The 13,277-nt window shown below is 34.8% G+C and overlaps 1 protein-coding gene across 1 annotated transcript in view; it reads right to left on the reverse strand.

The window, feature by feature from the left end:
• LOC137401107 (homeobox protein Meis3-like) overlaps window positions 1–13,277 on the reverse strand; it is a 47,623-nt gene that overhangs the window by 32,115 nt on the left and 2,231 nt on the right. The window contains exons 2-6 of the mRNA XM_068087470.1: window positions 12,951–13,112; window positions 9,744–9,844; window positions 5,521–5,659; window positions 3,844–3,894; window positions 769–819 (exon numbers count right to left, since the gene is read on the reverse strand). Of these exons, the coding sequence (XP_067943571.1) occupies window positions 769–819; window positions 3,844–3,894; window positions 5,521–5,659; window positions 9,744–9,844; window positions 12,951–13,112 (504 nt within the window). The remainder of the gene's footprint in view (window positions 1–768; window positions 820–3,843; window positions 3,895–5,520; window positions 5,660–9,743; window positions 9,845–12,950; window positions 13,113–13,277) is intronic.

The raw sequence follows: 13,277 nt of genomic DNA on the forward strand, positions 1-13,277 counted from the left end.
TATCATTTGCGATTTTTTTTATGTTTGAGGTGATCTGACTGCCAGAGTATTTTAAGATTAAAATCAATAAACCTTGATTGCAGTTGAAGCGCACAGAAGAAAAATAAGGGTCAAAAATTTTCATCTTTAAAAATAGGTAAATGATAGGTAGAGTATATCAAAATGACATTTTTCACCTTTGACTTTTAACCCGCTTGCCTACAATAGCTAATAAACTTTGGAGCCAAGTAGTTTAGCAATCGCTTAAATATTTCAGGAAGAGCTGCTGTGAGTGGCTCAATCAGAGATCTTTTGATGTCTGATTGTTCGGTTGGCGGCCATTGCTAATCCAATTACTTGCTAATTATCTTACTTCCACTCATTACAGAATAATTATTCTTTCTCTGTTGTAACAACAGGACCAGTAGTAGAGTTATGATACTGTATCTTCTATAAATCATATACATTCCAACTGACTGTATTACTCTGAGAGATCTGCTAAGGCTCAGTTACACCGGACATATTTTTAGCCGATGAGCTAAAACACATTGAAATTTAGATGACCTGTTTAAACCACCGGACAATTTTGAGATTAAGTATGTTGTTTGCTATTGGCTAATCAGATCTGCTACATGTCGCAAGTGCAGCCGGTTACTTTTAGTGAACAACAAAGGTTATGTAGTGAATAAGGTGTCCTTTTGCAAAATATATAAATGAAATCAAATTTACTCGTTCAAAAAAACTTCCGGTTTTGACGATATTTATTATGTTGATGAAGTAGTGGCTTACCTTTTCGATTTCCAGCAAGTGAAGTCGGAGGACTTGTATTGCTTGAACCATCTATAATTGTATTAAATATATTATACTACATTCTATTGTATCATATCATATTATACTTAAATTATATTATAATATATTATAACATAATAAAAAATTATGCTAACATACTAATACTAATCTTTTATAATACATATAAATATATATATTATAGTATGTTATATAATATTATTTCTTATTATACTGTATTATATTATTAGAAGTTTTGCTGTTAAAATGTTTCAGCCATAATCTTTTATTGTATACTGATTTCAAATGTCTGTCAAATTTCAAGTACATGTATTTCCCTATATATTAATGAAGCTAATGAACTAAGTGAAGTCTCTTATTTATTACAAATAAAGGTGTCAATTTTTTCTGTTCTAATTTCTCCGGAAATCAATAGACAAAAAGCTAGTCCTCATCGCAAGTTGGTGAGAATGATTATCAAGATTTGACCTGACAGAGATATGTCACAATACCTGTAACCAAGTTTTAAATACTAGATGCAGCTTCTAAGACACATAATAGAGGAGCACATGTCACAACAACTCAGCTTTGCAATGTATTTGTATTTATGTAAAGCCACAATCTAATCTTTTGTTTTGGTTTTGTTCTAATTTGTTTTCATTACAACTACACTCAATCATTTATAATAAAAATCAATTGTATTTTTAGCAACCTTACCTTTGTCTAATTAGTTTTGAAAAACTATACATATGTTTGGTCGGCAGGCATCTGATAAGAGCTGTGAGAGGGGAGAAGATAGCTTGGAAAACGGCTGCCAGATAATTGGCCCTAGTTTTTAACCCATGCCAATAACTAAAAATCAGCTTCCGGCTTTGAAAATACAAAAGTTCAGGTTGATAATTGAAGTGCTTAGAGATGAAATTGCACAATTTTTTAGTAAATTTTATGAGAAAGTATCGGCATTTTTCTATCATGTGAAATTGTTTTTGAAGTTTGAGATAAGTTTAAGTGCGAGGATATTTCAAGATTAAAATCAACAAAACTCGATTTCCGTTGAAACGCTCAGATCAAGTGAAAGTGCGATTATGGGGTTTATAGCTGCAAAGTGACAGAATAGAGTCACGTAACGCTGCAAATCTAACACAACAGCTGATATCAACTATAACTAGTAGTGACAGCATTTCACACGTGTTTTACTTCTGAGTGTTTTAACCCAATCAAGTTGTTCTATTCTCTATTCTGTCGATTTTTTTGCAACTATAGTTGTCATAATCACAGTTCCATTTGATCCGACCGTTTAACCGTCATCAATTTTTATCGACTTTATTTTTTAAACATCCTGGCAGTCGGATCACCTCTAACATCAACAACAATCGCAAATAATAGAACAATATCGGTATTTTCTGATAAAGTCTATTAAAATTTTAAGTTCATCTTTAAGTTTCACGAGTTGGCTTCATGTAAACTTTATTATTTATTTCAAGTGATTCAACAAGAAACAGACCTTTTGGTTTTATGACTTGATGGATTAGCTGTAATTTTCCTTCTATAACTACTTAAAATAAGCGTTAATTGCAGCAAAAATGCTAAAATGCACTAAATAATAATGTTAGCTAATATCATTAAGAGGGTATTATATGTTGCCATGGTTACGAACAGTTGTCATTAAAAACAAAGAAGCTGTCATCTTTAAATCTGTCCTGGTAAATGGCATCTTCTTTATTGCTAACTCTATGAGATATCGGTGCACCCTCCATCAAGTAATTTCACCTTCGTCAAACTGTCTACACATTCGTTATATTGCACATATTTTAGTTTTAGTTTGATATTCTGGGCTGATGCTACTCTCCAAGGTTGTTACAATTCTTCAAGAGCGTGCTTCTATAGACAGGGTTTGTGACATTCAGTTTAAAAGACACCAAATCAGTCTAGAACAGTTTTACACCACAGTGGTATTTCCTAAAATTGTAAAACTGTATATTTCTAGCAATTTATGAAGGTCAACATCTAGAAACATTAAAAACATAAATGCTATAAATTGATTATTAGCCCTGCATGCTCAACGCTTATAAATATGCAATGCCTCATTATGCATTCAGTCCTGGCCATATCAGCAATATGAACAATATACTGTGAGTATAGGTATAAGCAGCAGTATGTTTAAGCAAGGGTATAGCTTACTTAAGTTCATGTTTATGTTTCTGTACCGGAACTCAAGATATACGCTACTAAAATATAAAAGCTATCAGTACAGTTTGTTTTCTTATGAATTGTTATTATAAGTTCTGATAGCGTTAGAAACCATTTGAAAATTGAAAGGAGTAAGTAAAAAGTTGACAAGACTTCGGTACAAGAGATGCTCGTGCGGTAACCTAAAGTTTATTATACATGTAAACATTAGACTACCATAACAATGTATTCTAATGCTCTTTTTACAAAAAAGATTTTATGTTTTGGATTTTTACATGTTGAAAGATTGTCTTTTGAAAATGTTTTTAGCTTGTTTTCTCATGAGCGCGGCTAACTGTCTGACTCAAAACTAACTTGTGAGGATTGGTGTTAGTGTGTTGCTTGACCATGCGCTTTCTGGTGCATTTTGCTAAACATATTGGAGGTTTTTTGAAATAATTAGTCATATTTCAACAAAGACTCAACCAGTAATTTGCTGAGTTGATCAAAATTAGTATACTGTTCATCAACACTTCCAGAAAGAAACTGTTGAAAACATAGTTATCCCTTGGTTTAAAAAACTAAAGAAAGTGTTGCTAGAGCGTAGTATTGCTAAATGCTGCCAAAGTGTTACTCTTCTTGGGTATAAGAACTATCCATCATGGCCGTCATGTTAAAAAAAGTGATGCATGACAAAAAAACTACAGCACTGTCAAGATTTGACAAAAGACCTCCGTAATGGAAGAGATAATTACATTGAAGCTAGAAGTTACAAAAGGATGTTCAGTAGCTTCAATAAATTCTATATTAAAATATGGAGAGGCTTAACTGGTTGATGTAACGTTGCTATTAACTTCGGGAGGTCATAGACTGGTAAAGGATTAAAAACTAAAACAATGTTCCACTCACCAAGGTGTCTATCATATGATTAGCAGTGAAGTATGGCTTGTCTGACCTTGCCTAAAACAGAAAGGAACAATAGGTTCTTTAGTGATGAGTTTTTGCAAAAGATTATCTGACCATTCATTATTGTCTACTATTGTGAATACAACAGTAGACAAGGGTGGCCATTCTTTTTCACAATTCAAATTTGATTTCGTTGCGGATATGGTAACCCTTATACTCATTTAAAAGTATCCTTCAGAAAAAAAACAGCTTTCAAGTGTTACATCTGACAATAAATTGGAATTATTTCATCAGTTTTTCTCAGTACTACATGTATGTGAAGATCAAATGGTCAAGCTTTATATTTGTTTCATGTTTGGTCAAGTTTCATGTTTTTATCTAAAAATGAACAAAAAAATTAATATTTATAGCTAGATTTAAGACCCATGTCTAATGATATCTATACACTTGAGAGTGTGTCAAAGTTTTTTCTATAAACAGTATTCTTAGACTGCTTTCGATCAACACTGCAGATTACCACCGCAAAATTTTGCCTCAACTGATAATACTTTTATAAATGATACATATAAATGTCTGCAATTTAAATGTGAATGAGCTGACGACACACAATTTCCTACATTTAATTCAGTTTTATATACATGTACATGTACGTGAGCAATCCCTAGAATATGGAGTATAATGTCTGCTGAGCAGAGGCTGTGTGTGTTTTAAGAGCTGTTGTTGTACAAACAATATCTCTGTGCTCTTAGCTGGACATATATGAGTTTAGTGTCAAGGAACCTCGGTGACTAGAGACATGCCCAGTTGCAAAGAGCCATTTAACAGAAATTGGTCACAGGAGTTGTCATTCCTGTGACTAATGGTGCCCTTTTGGAAGTTGAACCCCAGCCCATTGCTTGCAGGTACAGCCTTTTAGATCACTAGACTACTAGGTTACTAAAGCAAGCAAAATATCTGTGGCGCATACAAGGCGTTGCTAAATGTTTTATACGTTAAGTTAAAAGTCTTAAAACTTTTTGACGTTAACTTGTGGAGTCATTTGCCTAAAACCTGACCTAATTATTACAAAAATAAAATTATCCAAGCTGAGCTATTTCTCTGTTTTGAGGTCATTCAAGGAATTCTCAAGTAGTCTTGTCATTGACCATTAAATTATTGTCTTGCGTGACTAAGAACAATGCTATCTTTTTAAGTCATGTGACCCTGCACTTGATCACTTCTACAGGCTTCCAGTATTAGAATCTATCAATGTTGTCAGCGCTTGTAGAAAGACCTAAAAACGTCTCTAAACATGGATATTTAAATTGTTGAAAATGTGACCAATACTTCATTTAACAAAACAAAGAAAATGTTGCTAAAAAGTGACGCTGCCAGATGCTGCCAAAGTGTTACCGGTTGTGGGTGTCATTTGGTTACAAGAATTATCCATCATGAAAGTTTTGGGTCTGAATTGATACTACCAAATATTTTTTAGACATCTTATTTAATGAGCTAGAAGAACTACTTTTATCCTAAAATCAAAACATACTTGATAGTTTGAGCCTGCAAAGGAACAATTGCTAGACTCTTTTCTATATTTACTGTACTCTACAGCCTTCTGATTACAAAACTTCAAATATCAATATTTGTTTGCATTTGAAGTTGATAGACTATTATTCTTATTATTATTATTCTTCTCACCTGCTTGGCATAGTCAGCAATATCCTCATTGAAAGATTCCGAAGAGCAGACATCGTTTTTATTGCTTGAATCCCGACTCGTCGAAGTCGCAATTTCGCATTTATTAAGTATTATTGTAAGTAGTGAGAAAAGAGGATGACTACAAAAAAATAATTGGCAATGGCAACTGTAATCGACAATTTGCAATTGCGTATTTTCTGAATATTAGTATGAATAGTGAAGAAAAAGAATGGCATAAACAAACACTTTACAATGCTAATAGACAATTAGCAATTAGCAATTAGCATTTAGCAACTTAATGTCAATGACTAAACAGACTACGTACAATGGAATTTCACAATCCTTCGTTTTTTCGTGACATCATTTTATCGTTGTCGGCCATCTTTATAGACAATTTTTTCGTTAGAAACATGAAGCTTTTGCAATGATAATTTGAAAACGATGTTTTTGTTTGCAATTTTTTATTATAGTATCAAAACAACATTTAAAAGTACAAATAAAGCAAAGAAAAACGATCGTTTTCTACAAAAATGGTGGTTTTTTCATGAACGTGTCCATGCGCAAACGACTTGATGACGTCAAAAAAACGATGAATTGGCAACTCAAAGTTCCTCCTTCGTAAAATAATGCTGTGAGTAATGAAAATCGCCGATCGTTGCAAATGGATTTTTTGTTTTAGATTAAGCTTGAGGAACTTGATAAGACGACATGAAAAGAAACGGAGACATTCAGATGAGCTAGTAGTAGTTAGGTCATGGTAACGGTGAATCAGTGTGGTTATCTCTCCCTCTATCCGCTTACAGGCGTGTGGTAAGCCTACTGGAAGCTATTATACAACCAAAAGGGAGCACTGTCAAATGGCCTTACACTACCTAGACCTATTAATCTTTCTTTTATCTCTCTGTCAGAGGTAGAAGTCATGCCATTCGGTTTACAGCTCAAAGGGATTGGCAAATGCAAGTAAGGTTTTTATTTTCTCAACAATGTTTTACTATCGGGTAGATAAAGGTATATCGAAGACTTCAAGCCATAAATATTAAATTTATTAAATGAAAATGTTTTTGAAGTTTTCTGGTTTTGTTCAACTCTACGAATAGTCTCAGTGGCACATTAAAGTTACTAGATGACAATTCTTGTAGTCACATATTTAAAAGATCACTCACATCTAATCTTGAAAGATTCTATTAGGAAGTAAAGATATTTTTTATCATTTGAAATTTGTTTGCTGTTTTAGGTGCTCTGACTGCCAGGATGTTTCAAGATTAATAGCGACAAAAATCGATAGCAAAAGTTTGATTTTCACATGATTTAAAAATAGGTTGGTTAGAATTTGTCCCATTGTTTTCCTGTACATGCTGTATAAATATACGCGTACCCGAGGCTGATGAGACCATATATTTACCATTTATAAACAATATGCACAACTATGTTTGTGCATGTCTTTTTTTAAGGTTTTCTTGCTAGCCAATAAAAAGGCTTTCAGTCAATGCCTATGGGTTGTTCAGTACAAAGGTGAAAGGTTATCGCAGGTGAACGAGCAATGCAACTCTATCAGTATTTATTTCGTGGCGGCGTTTTAAGTTAAGCTTCTTCACATCAAATCAAGGCAATATGATAGCAAGAGATAAGCAGGGAACACTCGGTCTATTTCACTAGACTCAGGACTTCTAGAGATTAGCCTTTGATAGCAATAATGTTCCGCAATTCAATGAGGCCGATACTTTGTTGTGTTCAAGACAATTAAGTCATTCCAAAAGCTTTTTAACTTTGGCTAAATTCAGCTGTAAGAGAAGATAGCATCGGCACGCAACGTGTGCTGGTAGAAATATCCCTGGTCTGAAAAGTTGTGTGAGTTGAACTCTAGCGTGATTTTAGTTTGCTACACATACGGGGTACGCAACTGGGTTCACATCAGACATACACCTCACAATTTTAAGAGAAATATAATAGCTTTAGTTTTATCGTTTGTCTACACCATGGTAGACAAATGGGTTCATTGGCAGAAGAGAAACGCAAATTGGTGATGCATCCGCAAAAGGCATGATTCCCGGTCTTTATAGATATTGTGAAGGTTTTCAGGCTAAAAACACATACATTTAGTGTATTCTAAAACTGTTTGCTAGATTCATTTACGAATCATTGATAGAGTAATTACTATGCTGGAACATATTGATGAAAGTGGCACATATAAGATAACTTCAAATTAAGGAATACTTTTCGCGTACCGTATTCCACTTTTTTACATTATGCCAAGAGTATCCTAAAAGCACTTTGTGAGAAAGCAATTTGTTGAAGTCAGCGGAAAAAGAGATACATCGAGTGCTGACTGGAAACATGTGGCAAAAGAAGAGCTGGCAGCAATAAACTCTTCGAAAATAATAACAAATTTCGCTGTAATCTAAACATAGAACTAACAAAGCTGTGTTAGCATGTATGGAGACGGCAATTAGCAGACAGCAGCTTGTCATAAAACTCTAGACAATGATGAGGCAAACTTACAACACTTTCTTAAACTTGCATAAACTCGTGTTGATAGTCGCACCGTAACTTTGTTAAAGTGAAGCATTTTTGCTACGGTTCATCGATTTTTGAAGTTTCCGTTCTTTTCATCCACTATTTGATGGCATTCCTATCTGTTCTCTATTACTTCAAGCAAACTGTTAGACTTAACCCAATATTTACTATGGTAAGAGTCATGTCTGTGCGGCTTTCTGAAGTCACGGGCAGATGGTTGTGAAAAAATGATTGCTTTGTATGAGATTCGAACTCATATATTTTAACGGTAAGAGGTAGCAGCTTCATTTTAAATAGTAATTTTTGACGGAAAGATATGCAGTAACTTTGAAATTCTGCTGCATAAAATGGCGGTTTAAAAATTTTGAAGGTGAAATTTAACAGCTGCTAAAACGAATAAACCACTAGCAACACTGTAAAACAAAGAGAATACCTCATCATCCGCTAGAAAAACTCTAGAAAAGGTATGATGAAAACATATTTTTTCAAGAATGTCCGGAAAAGATATGTTTTGCAAAAACATATCTTTTCCAGGAGATGTGTTTTTTGCAAGCTAACTCAGTTATCTGTGCAGACAATGTCCTTTTAGTTTTCATCTACAGTTAATGCGATAAAGATTATTAACAGCTTTCAGCATGGTGTTGAATAGACATCTGTAGACAATACTGTTCAACCAGAAAACCAGTTTTAAATATTTAGATTTGCTAGTAGGAAAAGATAAACTACTTAAGAATCTTTTAGATGTTGTTTCATATCTAACCACCAGCTCTACACTGTACTGCACACACCACACTGTACTGCACACACCACACTGTACTGCACACACCACACTGTACTGCACACACCACACTGTACTGCACACATTGCACTGCATAGCACATACTACACTGTATGGCGCATAACACACTGTGGTACACACCACACTGTAATACACACCACACTGTACCGCACACGCCACACTGCACTACACAAATTACACTGTATGGCATAGACCATGCTATACTGCACACACCACACTGCACATGGCTTACACCCACACGTAATTTTCAAACTGCAAGCAGGTACTATGAGCAGAGCGTATTGTACTCCGAGTTGAGCAGATTAAGGTGAGCAACTGTTACCAGCATCACTGCAGTTGCTGTTTATAAACAGGCAATCAGCTGTGATATCCAATGTCATGCAACTACTGGTAAATAGCATGGAGAGAGCATACTTTTGAGACCTGCTATATCATGTCACATATTTGAGGGACCTGCTTTTTAGTGTCATATATTTTAGAGCAGTCTGCTATTTGATTAGATATTGCCATCTCTGCTAAGTGAATATTGGCCTGCTCTTGAAGCATGAGTAAACTAAGCCATGTTTCTTTTCTTCAGATAGACTTTCTCTTAACTATCGAATCTCTACTCTAGTGTAATCTTCAAACCTAGTGAAAAATTTAATGCAAAGCTGATTTGAGAACAACACTTTGCGTGTTGTTCTCAAACCACTCACACTTTTACGCTCAACTCTTACACTTTTGGTAAGAAACTCAACCAAAAGTTATGTTGATAAAATGTTCTAAAAGTCTGTTTTGCAGCTCATCCTTGACTAATTCATGATTCCAAATATTAGCGACTACAAACACGGGTGACTGTCATAACATAGGCCTAACCTAGGTTCCCAGGCATACATAACCTGAGAGCAGGGAAACATAGTAATTATTTTACCTGTATATTTGTTTTTTATCGAGTTCTATTTGTTGCTCGCTGACTTCTGGTGGTGGACCAGTGGGTGCTGCTCTGACAGCATTCGCATAGCTCATCATTTCCTGTAAAATAATCAAATGATTTTATAGAGATATCTATTGAGAAGAAGTGACATCCTACAAATGATAGTGACAGGATTGCATAGAGTTATCTATTGAGAAGAAGTGACATCCTACAAATGATAGTGACAGGATTGCATAGAGTTATCTATTGAGAAGAAGGGACATCCTACAAATGATAGTGACAGGTTTGCATAGAGTTATCTATTGAGAAGAAGTGACATCCTACAAATGATAGTGACAGGATTGCATAGAGTTATCTATTGAGAAGAAGTGACATCCTACAAATGATAGTGACAGGATTGCATAGAGTTATCTATTGAGAAGAAGGGACATCCTACAAATGATAGTGACAGGTTTGCATAGAGTTATCTATTGAGAAGAAGTGACATCCTACAAATGATAGTGACAGGATTGCATAGAGTTATCTATTGAGAAGAAGTGACATCCTACAAATGATAGTGACAGGTTTGCATAGAGTTATCTATTGAGAAGAAGTGACATCCTACAAATGATAGTGACAGGATTGCATAGAGTTATCTATTGAGAAGAAGTGACATCCTACAAATGATAGTGACAGGATTGCATAGAGTTATCTATTGAGAAGAAGGGACATCCTACAAATGATAGTGACAGGTTTGCTTAGAGTTATCTATTGAGAAGAAGTGACATCCTACAAATGATAGTGACAGGATTGCATAAGTTATTTGCAACCAGGTTATAAGAATTGTTATAGCTATTGCTATCAAATACTGACCAAAGATTTAATCAGTTTTTTTATTTTTAAAACTTTTTCTAAACTAAAACTAAATGTCATCTGATCCAGTTTAGGTCAGAAGCAAAATAGCATGTGTAGAGTGGTTCAAGTCAATTGTTATATGCTAGCAGCAAAGTTACAGGACCAACACAAAAGCTCTTCTCAAGGAACCATTGGTTTCGTTTTATAATAGAACATATACAGGTAATTCTGTTGAGGCAGATATCCTATAGCGGCCCATGTAATCCTCATCAATGATTCAAGGCAATGTTCTTGAAAGAAAAGCGAGACAAAAAGCCAATTTATAAAAAGCTCGGAAACACTTCCTTGTGTATTTGTATGAAAACATCCCATTTACTGGTGCGAGCTCATCTCTGCGACACAATGCACACCTAGCGATCTAGTTTGTGCCAGAACGAGTGCGACGAGCCAGAAATAACATGGAAAGAAAAAAAGACACACACACTTTGACTTATTGGATTGAAAAGAACTTCTGGCAATGGTCACAGCTGAAAAGACAGGTTTTTGTTTAATAAAATGGTGATCTTATTCCATTTATATAGATAACAAGCTAACCTATAGAGACCCGCAATGTTTGATATTTCTACAGAGAACATCTCTATGTCAATTATAGCGCACCATACTTATGTACAGCTCACCTTATTGATGCCTTGCGCTGGAGCCAACTAGTTGGTTGTTGTCTGGATATTCCCATAACAACAATGTATATGGTATATAATGGCATGCAACTCAATGAATTCCTTCAGATCGTAAAGGTGCAAGTTTGAATTTCAAATATTACAAAGTGAATTAAAAAAAAGTTTTTCAAATAGCAAAATATTTGCTTAAAGCAATTTTTGTTAAAACTTTGTTAGCTACCCCTTGTCTAATGAATATGGAATGACAATTATTGTCGATGAACTTTGAATGCCTGTGAGACTAATGCAGTATGATCATTACACGCTTGGAGAATAGTTTTTAGTGCGGTGGTGGCATTGACAACACAACTAGCATATAAAAAAACTGAATTACCATTGAAGGCTAAACATCCTTTACTATCCTGCAGCAAGGATTGAACTACTACCCCACTGCTAAGAGGTCTCAAGTGCATACCACTACACCATGGCTGCTCCCTGCTATAAACCACATATATTTTGATGAAAGCTAATAGCAAGAACTTTTTAACTACAATCAAAACTTATAAACAAAATCTGTATCACTGAGTGAACAAGTCAGTACATTTTAAATGCCACTAGAACCAAATGCTGAACCAATCTACGAGACATATTTGATGAACTTTAGTACTCTAATGTTATTTAATACACTTGATATTTTCATCCTACTCTCAGTCGAGTCAACTGCTTGATGAAAACTGCTTAGTGATTTCATCGGCCAATCCCGCTAGCGGTGGTAGTAGCTAGTCTTTGTGAATAATACATGTTTTCCTAAAGCTTGCATATTAAGCAAAAAACAGTCCGTGATGTCACACAGAAATAAGTCGAAATCGAAGCAGGATATAGGCAAAGGACTCGGAATGTGTCAAGCTATGAGAAAGACGATGAAGATATATTACCTATCGATAGACAAATGCCACTGATTTATCGTCGCTAGTTTTTCTATTGTGATAAATGACATACAAATGACATTGGGTATCTTCCATTTGTGCAAGAGAGCGTGTTTATGCTTAGAAATATTTGATTTGATATCGAGAGATAAATCAGAAATGTTGAAATATTGTTGACAGTTAATCTGCTCAAATTTAAAAATGGCAGAGCTATGTTAATGGCAGAGCTATGTTAATGGCAATTGTAGTGATCACTAGTAATAACTAGCAGTTTCTATAGCTAGTTGAACAAAATATCTAAGTTTGTAAATCAGTAGGAAAAAAGGAAAGGTTTGATGGAAAAGATTAGACTTTCTGTCCCAACAGCTTGCTTATGTTTCAGTTCAAACTGTCTGAGAATTTGATTTTGAGTCTAAAAGGAATTGCATATATGGGCTTGTCAAAAGAACGCAGAACTTGAAAATTGTATTAATCTGTGCTCAGATATGATTGCATCAACCTGTGAACCTTTAGTCGCAGGCTGAAAGCTTCAAATAAAAGTTTAGGCAAAACCATTTAAACTCATCTTAAATCAAGACAATTTTTAAAAAATCAGTTTGAAAAATAATAGGTTTATGATTTGATAGAATTTTTTGCTGTCTGTGATTTCAAAGAATCGTTATGTTCAATACTTTATGCAGGTACAGAAGTTGTTAGGTATTAAAAATTACAAGCATCATTAGCATGCACTAGAACTATGCACCGTAGCAAAACAGAGTCTTAACTGTGACATGTTTATAAAACTCTACCTGCTGTATGCTGTCAGGACTAGACAGATTTGGAGGGTTGAATGAACGTGAAAGTTCGTGGTAAGTTTGTCTGCTAGTTCCCTGGATGACAGAAGAGTCGAGAGAAGGTTGGGTGGTAGGGGCTGGGCCTCCGTAATGTTGGTATGCTGCCTCAGCTCCATACTGCAACAGACATTTCAGTATTACAGAGATTCAGATTACTAATTCATGCTTTTGTCAATGGGATAGCTCTATTGATTGATTATGTTCTATGGAAAATAAACTGGTTCATATCAGAGAGTTATTTTTATCTAAACTAAGCTGGTTTAGTTCGTTTCAGCATCGTCC

The sequence above is a fragment of the Watersipora subatra genome, chromosome 7 (genome assembly GCF_963576615.1).
Source record: "Watersipora subatra chromosome 7, tzWatSuba1.1, whole genome shotgun sequence".
Lineage (NCBI taxonomy): Eukaryota > Metazoa > Bryozoa > Gymnolaemata > Cheilostomatida > Watersiporidae > Watersipora > Watersipora subatra.